Below are 16,396 nucleotides of genomic sequence, written 5' to 3'. Positions count from 1 at the left end.
TTTGCGGGGTTCATCCATATTGTGGAGTGAACCAAGGGGTTCCTTTCCGTGGGTGCAGCCTGCTCCAGCCTCCAGCGGAAGGACTTGTTGGATTCTGTGCATTTGCTCATCCGCTGACGACGCCCCGGTCATTTCCACCTCGCAGCCGTTCCGTAGCATCGCTGCTGCTGCCGGCAGGGGGTGGCCAGCCAGCCGACAAACTCCCGCCTCTTTTCTGTGTCACCTGCGTCGTTTTTGCGTTCTGAGGGTCCGAGTTTCTCAGTGCTCCAGTTCAAGCAATGCGATATCGTACCGTTGCGTTGTTTGCGTGGCTTCAGGTAACCATCCTCATGAAAGTGAAATGTTGTCCCATCGTCATGATGATTTTGCTTTCCCAGGTGACTAATGAGGCTGAACCTGTTTATCTAATGAGGCCGTGGGTGTTATGGCCTTGATTTGAACAGCGTTTTCATCCAAGAGGGCTCGTGTCTCTGGGGACCTCTTTCACTGCGACCCCTCTTAATTATTCCACTTTCTCTACTTAGAATCTTTTCTCTTTTAAGATTTATTTTTATTGGAAAGTCAGATTTACAGGGAGGAGGAGAGACAGAGAGGAAGATCTTCCGTCCGATAGTTCACTCCCCAGGTGGCCGAAACGGCTGGAGTTGAGCCAATCCGAAACCAGGAGCCTCTTCCAGGTCTCCCACGTGGGTTCAGGGTCCCAAAGCTTTGGGCTATCCTCCACTGCTTTCCCGGGCCACAAGCAGGGAGCTGGATTGGAAGTGGGGCTGCCGGGATTAGAATCAGCGCCCATATGGGATCCCGGGCGTTCAAGGCGAGGACCTTAACCACTGCCATCGCGCCGGGCCCATCTTCTTTTTTTTTTTTTTAATAAAGATTTATTTCATTTTTTTATTGGAAAGGCGGACTTACATAGAGAAGGAGCTAGAGAAGATAGAAAATCTTCCACCCACTGGTTCGCTCCTCAAGTAGCTGCAATAGTCAGAGCTGAGCCAATCCGCAGCCAGGAGCCTGGAGCTTCCTCTGGATTTCCCACACTGGTGCCGGGTCCGAAGGCTTTGGGCCATTCTCTACCGCTTTCCCAAGCCACAGACAGGGAACTGGAAAGGAAGTGGAACAGCTGGGAAATGAGCCGGCGCCCATATGGGATCCAAGACGATGCAAGGCAAGGATTTAGGCACTAGGCTAACGCACTGGGCCCTCTACCGAGAATCGAAATGATCAGGCTCAGAAGGAACATTTCACTTAAGAGGGTCTGTTTCCAGGACCTCTTGTTCCCTTGCGGTTCATCTCACTTCACATGCATAGGACCTGCGGGTCCTCACAGCTCAGGAGTGGGAGCATTCCAGGACAGGAACGGCGCCTCTGTCTCCTGACTGCCTACCCCTGGCTGGTTCCACCACCCTGTGACCCTCTCTCAGGATGGCTGGGAATGGCTCAGGCCCCTGTCCTTTCTGCCCTTTCTGCCCTAGGAGGTACCAGCTGCAGCGCATCGTGAATGTGGAGAAGCGACAGGACCAGCTGCGTGGGGGTCGCTACCTCCTGGAGCTGGAACTGCTGGAAGCCGGTGGGCGCCTGGTGCGGCTTTCAGAATACGTGTCTGCACGAGGCTGGCAGGGGCTTGAGCCGGCTGGCGGGGAGGAGGCCGAGGCACGGAACCTGCAGGGTCTGGTCTGGAGCCCCCATAAGCAGCGGAGACAGGTCCTGCACGTGCAGGCTCCAGAGCCCAAGCTGTGCTGGCCCCAGGGCTTCTCCTGGAACCACCGCGCTGTGGTCCACTTCATCGTGCCTGGTAAGCCTCAAGTTCAAGTGTGAGCGCGCAGGTCGGTTTGCACCACTGTGTGATTGCTTGTGAGAACTTGTGACAAAGGCCACTCACTGCATATACCTTTTTTTTTTTTTTTTAATTTTAAGAATATTTATTTATATTGGAAAGGCAGATTTAACAAATAAGAGGAAGATTTCCCATCCGGTGGTCCACTCCCCAAATGGCCACAATGGCTGGAGCTGAGCTGACCTGAAGCCAGGAGTCAGGAGCCTCTCCTGAGCTCCCCACGCAGGTGCAGGGTCCCGAGGCTTTGGGCCATCTTCCGCTGCCTTCTCAGGCCGCAAGCAGGGAGCTGGAAGTAGAACAGTTGGTACACAAACTGGCATGGATATGAAATGCTGGCGCTTGGAGGTGGAGGATTAGCCAACTGAACAATTTTGCTGGGCCCCATTTTGTGTGTGTGTGTGTGTGTATAATTTTTTTAGATAATTATTTTTGATGATTTTTACATAGTTGATTAGGGTTTAAAGGGTCAAGGGCTACAGGAAGGTGGAGAGAAGCCACACCCGGCCACACAACGCCATCCCAGGGGCTGTGGGGTAATGTGCTGAGGGCCTGCTAACCCAATCGGTCCTGCTCAAGAAGTTTTGATAGTTCAAAAGTTCTGAATTACTAATTTCACCACTCCAAGCATGATGAAATCTCTCCATATAGTCCACCCTGGAGTGTCCATTTGCCCAAATACTCACTGCCAACACTTGGCTGGGGCAGTTAATCCATTTGTTCTGTCCTCCATCTTCTGTTATGGTACCAGGTGTCCTCTGCAGGCCCCAGTGCACTGCCGTATGCTCCATGTGCACCTGGACATGCTGGCCACTGCTCCAGCTGAGCCTTTGAAGGAGGCCCAGCTCTGACACATGCACTCCACGGTCAGACCATGGAACCTGCAATTCTCTCCATGGTTGGGGTTCTTAGTCCAGTGATTTAGTTGGAGGGATCCCCAAAGAAATTTCATCTGAGGTGATCCCCAGACCTGATTCTTGCGTATAGGGCCCGGCACAGTCTGTCGCCCCAGTCCGCTTATGCACATGCTCGTGGTTGCAATTGCTGGGTCAGTTGTGTCTCCAGCACTGTCTCCTACATAAACCAGTGGGTGTTGCAGCTCAGCCTGATCCTGCCCACCACACACTCAGCCCCCCACACAAATCAGTGGGAGCTGCAGCCTAGTCGGAGTGACCTGCAATAATCGCTACCAGGTCCACCCCCTGCCCTGATTCCCATGCTTACTAATATGTACAGTAGACTGGTCCAGTCTGTTCCACTTTTAGCTCTCACACATGATCATGGGCATTGAAAACTGGTGCCGGTGGGTGCCATTCTCTTTTTAGCCATGCCTACCCCAGTCCTGGTTCTCATGCTCCCCAGTCAGAGTGGCAACCCAAGAAGAAGCTGGCCACTATTTTCCTACTCTCACTCCTGCATTTTGCACTCTCCAGGTGGTTTTGCAGTTTGACTTGACAGAATTAGCCCCCAGTGCCAGCATCTGCCAGCTAATACTCGGCAAAGCCCAACCCACCCACACCCACTCTGGCTTATGCATTGCATCAGTAAGAACAGTTAACCCAGCTCGACTTTCCCCTGACCAGCTCACGTGGGGACAACCGGTGTTGTCACCCTGCCCAGTCTGGTCTGCCCCCATCCCAGCTCTCAGGCTCACCAGTGGGAGTGGTAGTCCAATAGGGGAACCCTGTGCAGGCCCCCTACTGGTTTCATCACTGACGCCCTAGGTCTCACATATGCTAGTTGGGTGCTGCGGCCTGGTCTGGCCTGGCCCACCTCATCCTGGCATTTGCCAGTTGGTGCTGTAGCTTGGCTGGGCCCATTGTGTGTGTGTATATATATATATATATATATATTTTAAGATTTAAGATTATTTGCTTTTTATTGGAAAGGCAGATATACAGAGAGGAGAGAGAGAAAGATCTTCTGTCCGATAGTTCACTCCCCAAGTGGTTGCAATGACTGGAGCTGAGCCAATCTGAAGCCAGTAACCTCTTCCAGGTCTTCCACACAGGTGAAGAGTCCCAAAGCTTTGGGCTATCCTTGACTGCTTTCCCAGGCCACAAGCAAGGAACTGGATGGGAGGTGGAGCTGCCGGGATTAGAACTGGCGTCCATATGGGATCCCAGCGCATTGAAGGGAAGGACTTTAACCACCACACTATCAGGCCAGGTCCCGTTGTATATATTTTTAATATATTTTTAAAGATTGTTTATTTGAGGGCCGAGTGTGATAGCCTAGTGGCTAAAGTCCTCACTTTGCACGCACCAAGATCCCATATAGGCGCTGGTGTATGTCCTGGTGCCCAGTTTCCCATCCAGCTCCCTGATTGTGGCAGGGGGAAAACAGTCAATGATGGCCTGGGACAGCTTTGGGACCCTTCACCCACATGGGAGACCCAGAGGAGGCTCCAGGCTTCTGGCTTCAGATCGACTCAGCTCCGGCTGTTGCGGCCACTTGGGGAGTGAATCAGTGGATGGAAGATTTTTCTCTCTGTCTTTCCTCCTCTCTGTAATCTGACTTTCTAATAAAATAAATAAATAAATATTTTTTTAAAAGACTGTTTATTTGAAAGAGAGAAGAAATGAAGAAAAGAGAGAGAACTTCCTTCTGGCTGGTTCACTCCCCAATTGACTGCAATGGCCAGGGCTGTGCCTGGCTGGAGTCAGGAGCTTTTTTATGTGCAATAGTGGGGGCCTAGGGCTTGGGTCATCTTTCATTGCTTTGCTAGGCCATTTGCAGGAGCTGGATAGGAAGTGGAACAGCCTGGATATGAACCAGTGCCCGGATTGAATGGCGGCATTACAGGAAGTGACTTAACACATTATGCCATGTCACCAGTCCCAAGGCCATTGCACAGTTGAGTAAGCGCAGGTTCCCATAACAAAGTGACTGGAAGGTGAGCTAGCTGGTCCGTGTGGGTGAGGACAGATACTGACTTGCAGGCCAGTACTTTGTGCTGGGACTCGGGTTTGGGGCTCATAGTTGGTCTGCAGGTCAGGTGATGAGGGGCAGTTGGGGGAGGAGCTGCTTGGGACCCCCACATCCAACGTCAGAGTGGCCCTGTCCCAGTTCTGGCTCCCATCCCAGCTTCCTGCTAGCGTGCCTTCTAGGAGCAGGTGCTGGTCCTTCCCACCTGTGCGGGAGACTCCGGTTCAGTTCTAGGTTCTTGGCTTCGGCCTGGTCTATTCCAAGCTGGCTAGAAATAGAAGACTGTAATGAGCTGGGCAGGTGGTAGGGCCCCTGGAAGAGCAGAGGGCACCCTGCCTGCCTGTTGGGGTTTGTGGGGAGCAGGGCGGGAGGGACCCCTTACCCTGGCAAGTTCTGCCTCTAGGCTGCCTTGCTAGCTCTCTGCCACAGTTGCCTTACCTGTGCCCTCCTTGTCTGTTCCTCCCTGTCCGGCCCCTGGACTAGTGAAGAACCAGGCACGCTGGGTACAGCAATTCATCAAGGACATGGAGGGGCTGCTGCAGGCCACCGGCGACCCCCACTTCAACATCATCATTACTGACTATAGCAGTGAGGACATGGATGTCGAGATGGCCCTGCGCAAGTCCCAGCTGCGGAGGTGAGGGGTCCTTGGCCAGGAAAACCCCCTCCCCACCACCTGTAATCCAGTTGGTTTCCTCCAGGCGATGGTTGAAGCCAGTCCTGACATGGTCCAGGTCTCCTCCCCCTCCTCTTGCAGCTACCAGTATGTGAAGCTCAGTGGAAACTTTGAGCGCTCTGCAGGGCTTCAAGCTGGCATTGACCTGGTGAAGGTATGGCCTGGCAGGGGCTTTGGAGATGCAACTAGGTGAGGGGTGGGCATTTGGCACAGAAGTGTGGCACTGCCCTCAGATCAGCAGAGTGGCCTACCCTGCCTGTGCCTGTCCCCAGGACCCACATAGCATCATCTTCCTCTGTGACCTCCACATCCACTTCCCAGCCGGCGTCATCGACACAATCCGGAAGCACTGTGTGGAGGGCAAGATGGCCTTCGCCCCCATGGTGATGAGACTGCATTGTGGGGCCACGCCCCAGTGGCCTGAAGGTGAGCTCTGCTTGCAGAGGGAGGTGTGGCCTGAGGGTGAGCACCGCCCCCCTGCACAAAGGTAGGCGTGGCCTACGGGTGAGCACCGCCCCCTGCATGAAGGTAGGCGTGGCCTGAGGATGGGCACCGCCCCACTCAGAGTGCTTGCTCAACTAAGTACTCAGCCTCGGTCACACTCTCACCCGTCTTAGAAAAGGCTGTAGGCCAGAAGTGCGCTCCTTGCCTTCCTCCTGGCTCCAGCTGTTTCACCTGGGGCTCCTGGTCTGTCCGCAGGCTACTGGGAGGTGAATGGATTTGGACTGCTTGGCATCTACAAGTCTGACCTGGACAAGATCGGGGGCATGAACACCAAGGAGTTCCGGGACCGCTGGGGTGGGGAAGACTGGGAGCTGCTGGACAGGTGACTGGGAAGAGGGGATGGGGTGAGAGTCCTCCAGGGGCCGGGCCACGTTGGCCTCCTGTCACTGCCGGGTGTGGGTTCATGGGGCGTGAAGCACTGGGCTCGCAGGAGACTCTGAAACGACTTGCTCTCACTCCGTCTGGCATCACACTGTGCGTCTGTGTCATGGGGCTGGGAACATGGAGTGAAGCTGCATGGCTGAGCGCCAGGCAGGGCACTGTGGGGATGTGCACCTGGCCCCCGTCCCTCCCAGCCCCGTCACCTAGATGAGCATGTGTCAGAGCAGAAGCAAAGACTGCAAGGGCGGTAGCAGAAGAGACACTGTGCTCTAGTCAAGGGCAGTCGGTCAAGGCCAGTCCTCAATCCCCATCCCTCACCTCTGTTAGGAGCTTTTAAACATGAATGGCGACAGTAACTTTTGAAGAAACTGAAAATAATAATAATAATAATAGGGCTGGTAGTAGGTTAAATTGCCATCTGTGTCACGGCATCCCCCCCGTGAGTGCTGGTTTGAGAGTTCTGGCTGCTCTACTTCTTTTTTATTTTTTTTATTAAGATTTATTTATTTTTATTGGAAAGTCAGATATACAGAGAGGAGAGACAGAGAGGAAGATCTTCTGTCTGAGGATTCACTCCCCAAGTGACTGCAATGGCCGGTGCTGCGCCAACCCAAAGCCAGGAGCCTGGAGCTTCTCCGGGGTCTCCCACGCAGGTGCAGGGTCCCAAGGCTTTGAGCCGTCCTCTGCTGCTTTCCCAGGCCACAAGCAGGGAGCTGGATGGGAAGCGGAGCAGCTGGGATTAGAACTGGCGTCCATATGGGATCCTGGGCATGCAAGGCGAGGACCTCAACCACTTACATTATCGCACCGGACCCGTTTTTTTTATTACTTGTTATTTTAATTTTTATTGCAAAGTCAGATAAAAGTCAGAGAGGAGAGACAGAGAGGAAGATCCTCCATCCGACTGACTGCAACAGCCGGAGCTGAGCTGATCCGAAGCCAGGAGCCTCTTGTGGGTCTCCCACATGGTTGTGGTAGGGAGGGGCCCAGGCACTGGGGCCATCCTCTGGTGTTTTTTCCAGACCTCTGTCAGGGAGCTGGATGGTGAGACACAGCAGCTGGGAGGCAGCCCAGTTTCCATGGCAGAGTTGCAGGCAGCCCTTTGATGTGCTGCCTCACTGTGCCAGCCCTCCAACTTGCAGATTTGAGCATGTGGGGAACCTTGGCCGGATGTGGCCTCCAAGCTGCTCTTGGTTCTGGGCTCAGCACTTCCCTCCTGCTTTCTGGGGGCCCAAGGCCCGTGGACCACCCTCTACTACTTTCCCGGGCCATTAGCAGGGGGCTGGATTAAAAGTGGAGTAGCTGGGACTCGAACCACCACTCGCCTGGCACGTGGGTGTTGTTGATGATGACCACCGGCCACCCACACGCTGGTGGAATAATATCAGCAAGTTGTCCATAGTTGGAACGGAAGCTTTATTGGAGCATCCACTCCTGGGCCCCCTTCACACAGAGCGGAAGGAAGATGGAGGCGAAAAGGGCGGCTGAGATGTGTGTTGGGGAGTTGTATACACGTCTAGACACATGGGCTGGCAAGGGGCTGTCTGTGCCCCAGTTATATAAGCAATGTCCATTCGGGTGGGCCATTGGTCGGCTGGAATCCCGCCAGGCCAGTGACATAACTGGCACCTGTGGCCCCTCCTGTTCCGGGCTGAAGCCTGGACGACAGCCGGGTCTGGAGCAGGTCCAGCCCCTCACCCCCAGTGTCCTGAGGAGCCATCAGGAGTGACCTTCTCTAAAGACCCCTTTTATGGTTAGATTCCCCCCTCCCCCCGCTTAGCTTCTGTTTTAATTCTGTTTTCCATAAACTTTTCAAAGTTCCCCATACTCCCCCATCTGTTGTACTGTCATCTCTCTGGAGAGAAGCCGATGGCTCTGTGGAACTGGGCTGTCTGGCCTCACAGCCTGGGCTCTGTCCACAAGCACCTCCCGGTCCTGCCCCGTGGGAAGCGATGAGGCAGGCAGGGTGCACACGTGGGTGCTGGACAGGTGACTGTCCCACTCATTCTGCTCTTCCCCCTCCTTGCAGGATCCTCCAAGCCGGCCTGGAAGTGGAGCGGCTCTCCCTCAGGAATTTCTTCCATCACTTCCACTCCAAGCGCGGCATGTGGAACCGCCGGCAGATGAAGATGCCCTAAGCATTGGCAGGCACAGCCCACAGACCAACCGACCCACCGACCGCTTCTCGCTTCCTGACCGGCAGGGCGGGAGCAGAAGCGATGGCTGCCCCACGGCCGGTCCTGCTCCCCCTGGGAGCTACTCCGCCCACAGGGACAGGTGTGCCCCAGGCCTGCAGAAGGGAGGACTTGGGGAGAGAGACCGAGAGGGGCAGCTCGCTCGCCAGTCTGCAGCCCCTGAGCCGGTGGGGTTGCCCAGGTCTGGCACGAAGGTCCTTGCCGCTCCTCCAAGGGGCAGCCCCCTGTATGGTGGAAACCCCCTCGGGGAATGCTGGCTGGAACTTGGAAGCTTCTTCTGGACACGTTTTATGGGTGGGGAGACTATATTTGTTTACCAGAGAAGCCAATCTGCTGTGTGGACTTGGCCTTGACTGTGAGTGGGGCTGAGCTTGGGCACTGAGGGAGTGCCCCTCCCCAACCCCATACACCTCGGACCCTCGCCCGTGTCCCTTGGGCATTGTCTCCACCCCCCCACCCCCCGGGGCTGGCCTGGTGTGGCTCAAACCCAGGCTCTGGTGCCTTGCAGAGACACATATCAATTCTGGACCACCAGGGAGGGTCGTTAGGTGCAGGGTGTTGGGGCAGGGGGCCTCTCTTCCCCCAAGCACGCCAGGGCAGGGAGGAGAGGGCGGCCTGCCCGTCCTTGCTTGGGGGGACAGGAAGGAGGAAGGGGAGGTGAAGGAGCTGAAAAATGTGGCAGTTTCAGGGGACAAGGCCTTGGCCTCCTGCTTCCATGCTCATGGCTTACAGTCCCTGGGTGCCCCTGTGGCTGGGGGTGCGGATGCTACCACCGCCAGGCTCGCCCACGGTGCGGTCCGTGTGGCCCCTTGACCACCAGTCCCCCGCTGGGGGAGGTGGGCGCACAGGCAGAGCCCAGGCTGCCTGTGGGACAGTGCCTGTCACAGCCAAGCCCCGCAGCGGGGGCTGTGCAGTCACCCCGCCCCGCCCCCCAGGGCAGTGTCTGCAGGATGCCCTTTCCAAGAACCAGCCAGCCTGCCTTCTGGGGCCTCCTGGAAGGGGAGGGGGTGCGAGGGGGTCTGCCCCACTCCCGCCCCTGCCCCGCCCCCAGGCCAGTGCCTGCACTTTCACTTTCTTACCTCCGCGCCGTCTGCCTTAAGGAGAAGGGCCTGCCTGGGTCCTTGTGGGGGTGCGGGGAGGGAGGGGTGGAGGGAAGTGTGGGATGATGAGGCATTAAATACAGCATCTTCTTAGAAAACTGACTGTGGCTCTCCTGTTTTCCCGGCCACCTATTCCCCATGGGAGCTGAGAAAGGGGGGAGGGGCCTGGTGGATAAGCCGGAGACCCCCTTCCTGCCACCTGCAGTGCTACAAGGGCTGCCGGCAGACACAGAGCATCTTCCACCCCTACCCCAGGTGACAGAGGGGCCCATCGCCCGGGGAGCCACTGACACTGACCTCCTGTCCTCATCTCTCCCTTGGGTACCTGCTGCGTTCACAGGGGGCTCCTTTGAGGCCCTGACAGCCAGTGCCCATACGGGATCCTGGCGCATTTAAGTCAAGGACTTTAACCGCTATGCTATCACACCGGGCCCTTAAACTTCTTACGTTCTCAGGCACAGCTGATTCAGCCAAGTCCTCTTTTACCTTAAGCCGAAGATGCCAGACACGAGGAAGTATTTTAGGTTTTTAATTCCAGTAGGGCAAGGGTGGGACAGAGGATGTTGGGAGAGTGTAGAGAAAGAGGGGAGCACATGTGGGGGCCTCGTTATGCACCCCAGGTGAGCATGCAAGGTGTGCGTGGGGAATCGGGAGGGGCTGCGGGCAGGCCCCCAGGCGTTGGTGCGGGAGATGGTCATAGGTGATTGCCTGAGGGTGATTGGCAAGTGGGCGAGATTGGTGGGTGGGGTTCTCCAGTAAGACACCAGGAGGGTACACATCTGGATGACTGAGCTGTGAAGTGGCACTTCTGGATGACAGGGTCTCGGTCTCTTACGGACGGTCATTCAGGGGGTCCACCGGGGGATGACAACTGAAGGCACCGGCTGCGGGTCTGACGCCAGGCCAGCGTATGACCGAGGAGCAGCACAAGTCCACAGGGCGCCGAGGCGCAAGGTGACTCACCCGGGGGTCCAGGAGCAGCTGCAGCAGCGGGGAGACCCTGAGGGCGGTGTGGGGACAGGAGGTGGGCCCCTGCTGCAGCATGTCTTTGAGCAGCATGACGCTGGACACGCGGAAAGCCACACTCTGCCTGGGGCCATCATGGGCCAGGTGGATGTGCCCACGCTCCTTCTGGGGGCTGGTGTCCCCAGGCTGGAAGGGAGAAAACAGACTCCCGGAGGAGGCTCTAGGAAGCGTTGAGGAGCTTGGAAGTGGGAGAAAGGTTCATCCTTAGGGCCCAGGTGGCAGGGAATCCGGAGAAATGAGAAATTTGAAGAAAACAGGGAGGGTTTTGAAAACTGCTTTAGCCTGTAGTGAGGGAAGCCGACCCACACATCAAAGGAAGCTCAGCCCGGTGCTGAGCTACCTGGAGTCCTTGTCAGACTCTCCGAGGGAGGGGGTGGGACTTTCTCTCTACACCAGAGCCCCACAACATGTAGGGGTCCTGAGCTTGTGGCCCAGGAAGACTACCCAGGCACAGCCTGGGTTCTCCTGGCCTTGGCCTTCTGCCCATGGTGTTGGGAGACGGGGGCCAGCGTGGTGCCACGGACCCGAGGGAGGGCAGACTGTGGGCAATAGCACCCAACCATCAGAAACCTGGCTGACCTGATGGGTTAGGGCCAGGGACTCCGGGACCAACGCCCCAATGAGAAACCTGTTGTCCTAGCGCATCTGGCAACCCTTTCCAGGGCTGCCAGGCATCATGGATGTCCCGATGTGGCTCTGTCCCCAGGCCTGGTGGCACAGGAGCACCAGCATCCCACTAACAGAGTGAATGTGAGTCTCAGCTACTCTGCTTCCAAGTCAACCTCCTGCTAATGTGCCTGAGAAGGCAGCAGAGGATGGCAGGGAAGAACCAGGAGCCAGGAACTTCATCCGGGTCTCCCACAGGGTGCAGGAACCCAAGTCCCTAGGCCATCCACCGCGGGATCAGAAGCGGAGCAGTCAGGACTCCAGTTGGCACCCCTATGGAATAAAGGCACTGCAGGCAGCAGCTTTACTCCTTATGTCACATCAAGGGCACCTGACGAATGAATGCATCTTTAAAAACCAAGCCACGATGCTGCCGTGCAGATACAGCTGTGGGCCCGGCCTCCCGGCAACCTCCACCCCTAAACTTCTCTCTGGACTTGGCTTCTGCTGGGTTTTTCAGGACTGCCTTGAACCCCTGTGGTGCAAGGCAGGGTGGGAGAAGGGAGAAGGAAGGAGCATAGATAGACACCTGCTCATGGCCACCTGCTCACCCCCACCTCCCCTGCCATCCGGAGACGTCACTTCCTGAGTTGTCCACGTGGTGGCGTGCGGGGCCCAGGGAAGGGAATCCTGCAGGTCAAGGGTGCAACCTGGAATCCCTGGGAGGGTCTGGGACCCATCAAACGGACGTGTCCCAGCAGAGGTGGGATCCCATAAAAGAGAGGTTAGTGTTCAGAAGGGAGCCAGCCGCCAGACCCTGTAGCAGTTTCTGTGAAAACAGGTAGAAGAGTTTTCTTAACCCTGCCTGGCCAGCACAGGTGCAGCTCTGCTGGGAGGTGGGGAGATGACCCAAGTGGCCTGGGTGACCCTGCCCGATCCCCCGAGGCCTGGACCAGCTTACCCCTAACTCTCGTAGGATGCCATCCTTCTTACCCACAGCACAGAGACTGGGGCGATTTGGTGGTGGTGATGGGGCATGATGGTGGGGGAGGCAGCCATTGTAGCCTTGATTTCAGCTGCCGAGAGGAGCTGGCCCTTTAAGATCTAGCCCAGGCAGGTTGGGAACAAAGGCCCGGGAATGTGGGCTGGGCTGAGAACAGAGCTCCCTGAGTGAGTCATTTGGGTTTCTGGGTCCGGGATCAAGGGCTCCACTGGGCAGTCATCCTGCTTCAGCCTGGCATTCCCCTCCCAGGGCTGCCTGCACTGCCACCTGGGGCAACTCTCAGCCCCCGATGACCAGGGTCTCCACAGCTGAGTGCTGTCCTTCACGTGACCTAGGACCTGCAATCCAAGCCAGCAGGAGGGAGACTGAAGAGTGTCCCCACGTGGTCCAGGGTGCCCAGGAGAGGCTGCAAACCCTGCCCACGTGGGCTGCCTTCTGCAGGCTCCGAGGATGGGGAGCTGTGGGCTTCGTTTAGGGGGCCTGGCAGCTCCTCACGTCCCTCCCTCTTCCTTCCTGCAGGCTCCCAAGCCCGGTGTGGACCCATCCCTGGGAGCCACCGATGGCTCCATTGTCCATGTCCCGGTCCTTTTTGGCCTGTGTTTTTGTTGACGAAACTGAGTTTGACCAAGAGAAGGAGGCATGCCTCTTAAATTTTCTTTTAATTTTTAAAGCTGTGTTTATTTTTATTGGAAAGTCAGAGTTACAGAGACCTCATCACAGAGTCTGGAGCGGATTTGGAAATCAGAAGGCAGGATCCACTTCTAGGTCTCCCCTGTGGCTGCAAAAGCCCAAGGACACGTGCCTGCTTCCCCTGACAACAAGCGGGGAGCTGAATCAGAAGTGGAACAGCCAGGACTCTAACCGGTGCGCACATGGAATGATGGCACTGTGGGCAGGGGCTTAGCTTGCTATGTCACCATGCCACTGGAGGCACGCATGCCCGTTCTCACATCATGGTCAGTGGGATGGATATCCAGATGTGCAAGGGCCTCCTACCTTCCTTGGTGACAGGGCCATACTCACCTCAGAGGGACCTGGAGCTGGGACAAGCAGTGAGGCCCGCGAGGGGCTAGGAGCAGTCCTCTGGGAGAGTGGGGGGCTGATTTGGGAGTAGGGAGATGGGTGGAAGGGGTCCCAGGTGGCAGTCCTGGCTCTGTTGCCAGCTGGTAGCAGCTGGAGGCCCTTATTGGCTGCCTTTTCTGACTTACGAGAGAGAGGAGGCTCAGGCCAAGGGTTTGTTGAATGCTTTCCACCAGCACAGGGAGTGGGGACCCCCTATACCCGGGAGAGGAGGAGCCCTTGGAGGGGCAGCGCTCGGGCAGCTGAGGGGGGCGGGGAAGGGACAGACAGTGAGTCACTGGCCCAGGCCGCTGAAGGGCACTGGTGACCCGCAGTGAGTCAGCCCCAACAGGAGCCATATGGCAGCCTTCCCAGTGTCGTTCGAACTCTGGGCGGCAACCAAAGTAGGCCAGAGTGGCGGTGGCTGTGGCCGTGGCCGTGGCCCTGTGCTGGCACCTGGGACAGTCCACTCCTGCCTCACCTCCACAAGAGATGGGGTCAGCCAGGCCTCACTTGTTCGCCGGAGAGTTGACACTCCGTGGGGGAACGGGCAGGTCCCAGCCCCGGGGGTGGTTTGCTCCCAATGAATGGGTTTGGGTGACCTACTCTGCCAAGTGGCTTTTAATGAAGTGCCTGAGAACCTTAGCCTAGTCAGAGTCCAGTGGGGAGGGCTGCCCGGGTGTACCCCACCGCGCATGCGTGCGGATGTGCAATGATACTCAACCAGGCCCCAAGAGCTCTGGGAAGCAGGCAGGGGCCTGGCTGCTGCTGAAACAAGAGGCTCAGAGACTTGGGAACTTGCCCCAAGGCCACACGGCACAGCACAAGGTCGGTTCTCTGTACCACAGCCTGTTGTGGAAAACCATGATTTGTTGGCGAGCCAGAGGAATACACAATGGGAGACGGTAGGTAGTGATAGATAGAGAGCTTCTGTCAGTTGATCTGCTCCCCCCAAACACCGCAGGCAGGTCCAGGTCAGGGACAGGGCCGGGGCCAGAGTGAGGGACCCAATCCAGCTCTCCCATGTGGATGGCAGGAGCTCGGTTTCTGGAGCCGTTCGTGCTGCCGCCCACAGGCCTGCAGCAGCAGGGATCCGGAGTCACTGGGCCAGACACCTGCTCCAAGCCCAAGAGGACTTGAAAGCCAGCTCCCAGGAGTGGCCCAGTGAAAGACGGCAATGAAACAGTTCCATAAGGGCCCCTGTGGCACTCTCCAGGAGGTATAACTCCGAGTCCCCCCTGCCCTACACTGCTGTAACTGGAAGGGTGTGAGATCCGAAGGCAGAAGGTTTGGGTACCAGTTGGTAAGAGGGCCCAGGAGTAGCTGGAAGAACAGGGTTGAACAAGGGACTTGGGTCTGTACCTTGTGAGTTCTAAACTATATGTGTTTGAACTGCCTTAAAGATAAATTTGAAGGAGCCCGGCGGCATGGCCTAGTGGCTTAAGTCCTCGCCTTGAATGTGTCGGGATCCCATATGGGTGCCAGTTCTAATCCTGACAGCTCCACTTCCCATCCAGCTTGTGACCTGGGAAAGCAGTCAAGGATAGCCCAAAGCCTTGGGACCCTGCACCTGCGTGGGAAACCTGGAAGAAGTTCCTGGCTCCCGGCTTCGGATCGGCATAGCATCAGTCGTTGCACTCACTTGGGGAGTGAATCATCGGATGGAAGATCTTCCTCTCTGTCTCTCCTCCTCTCTGTATGTCTGAGTTTCCAATAAAAATAAAATAAATCTTTTTTTAAAAAAAAGACAAATTTGAAACAAACAAACGAACATGTGAGTTTCAAAGGGCAAGGGTTAAAACACCGCTGTATTTATCATCTTGCTCACTGCAATCTTGGCCTTTCCATCTGTAAAATGGGACTATCCGTGCTGGGTACAAAGGGCATTGGAAAGAGTCACTGAGATCACCGGGTGTCTGTGTTGGAAACTGCCAGGTTATAAACAAACATGGGCGTTGGGGAAAGGGCGCACTTGCAGGCCAGTTGCACTCCGCCTGGGTGTCTCGAGGCATGTGACACAGGGCTTAGCCCAGCTCCGACTTGGAGGTAGGCACCGTTGATCTCAGCAACCCCTCAGACGGACTGATGAGCGAGTTATTCCATTGAGAGGCACAAACAGAAAGTACCCAGGCCACTGGTTCATCCCTCAGATGCCCTCAACCCCCTGGTCAGGGGGTATACCACCTGAGTGTGTTAGGAGTTTGTATTCAGAGGGGCACAGGGAAAGATCTTGAAGTGTGTGTGGGGGGGTGGTGCTGGAGGGTTTCGGCAGGCAGTGATGGGGACAGGGTGGAAGATTGGAAGGGAGGCTCAACTCTACCTTCCAAATATGTAAATCAAATCTCACCTCCGCATGGCTATCCCCACCCCCCACCCCCCACCCCAGGGATCCACGCGCAAGGGAATGAGAACAGCTGGGGGCTGCCCCTGGCGTGCAAGCCGACCCCTGGTGCAGCCCCAGAAACCTTCAGGCCTGGTGGTGGCAGCACTGCCCTGCGCCTGGGGCGGCGAGCAGGCCCTCGGAAAACCACGGTCTCCCATGCACGTCAGGGCGGAGTGTCTTCTGGCGTGCTGTTCTGGTAATAATCCCTGGCTGGCCTAGAAAGTTCCTCTCCGCCCTGCACGCCCGTGTTTCTGCCCAGGCTCCTAGCCAGGCAGGCCAGGGAAGCGCGGTAGCGCCTCTGTCTCCCGCCAGGGGGCGCCAGGAGACCCTCAGTGAATAGCGGGGTGGGCTAGGGTCTGGCTCTAACACAAGGAGGGGGCTGTTCCTACAGAGAGAGGGTAGTAGTTGCACTGGGGACCCCGTGCTCTTTCCACCTCCCCTGGAAGAGGCCACTTTATCAGTGGCTTTCAGGAAAAGCTGGCATCAATCAGGGTCCAAGGTAAAAACTGAGTGTAATGCCCAGGGATGCCCAGTACCACAAACCAGGGTGCTTGTGGAGGTCGCTAGCCCTTTGCCTCATGCCCCCATGACTGAGAGGGACGGTGGGCAGCAACACCCGGTGATCCCTGGCAGCCCATCTCTGCTGATTTAACTTGTGCTTGGAGGATCACCAGAATGATCCAGAACTTGTCAGGAATACCTTA

General features: G+C 56.7%; 1 protein-coding gene across 1 annotated transcript in view; it reads left to right on the top strand.

Annotated features, from left to right (window-relative positions):
- Positions 1–8,458, top strand: part of B4GALNT3 (beta-1,4-N-acetyl-galactosaminyltransferase 3) — a 76,689-nt gene extending 68,231 nt beyond the window's left edge. The window contains exons 15-20 of the mRNA XM_040972241.1: positions 1,473–1,792; positions 5,243–5,396; positions 5,517–5,589; positions 5,708–5,861; positions 6,135–6,261; positions 8,350–8,458. Of these exons, the coding sequence (XP_040828175.1) occupies positions 1,473–1,792; positions 5,243–5,396; positions 5,517–5,589; positions 5,708–5,861; positions 6,135–6,261; positions 8,350–8,458 (937 nt within the window). The remainder of the gene's footprint in view (positions 1–1,472; positions 1,793–5,242; positions 5,397–5,516; positions 5,590–5,707; positions 5,862–6,134; positions 6,262–8,349) is intronic.
- Positions 8,459–16,396: the final 7,938 nt, after the last annotated feature.

Source organism: Ochotona curzoniae, unplaced genomic scaffold, assembly GCF_017591425.1.
Source record: "Ochotona curzoniae isolate NIBS_2020 unplaced genomic scaffold, NIBS_Ocur_1.0 contig_2235, whole genome shotgun sequence".
Classification (NCBI taxonomy): domain Eukaryota; kingdom Metazoa; phylum Chordata; class Mammalia; order Lagomorpha; family Ochotonidae; genus Ochotona; species Ochotona curzoniae.
This window is presented reverse-complemented; position numbering and strand designations above follow the sequence as displayed.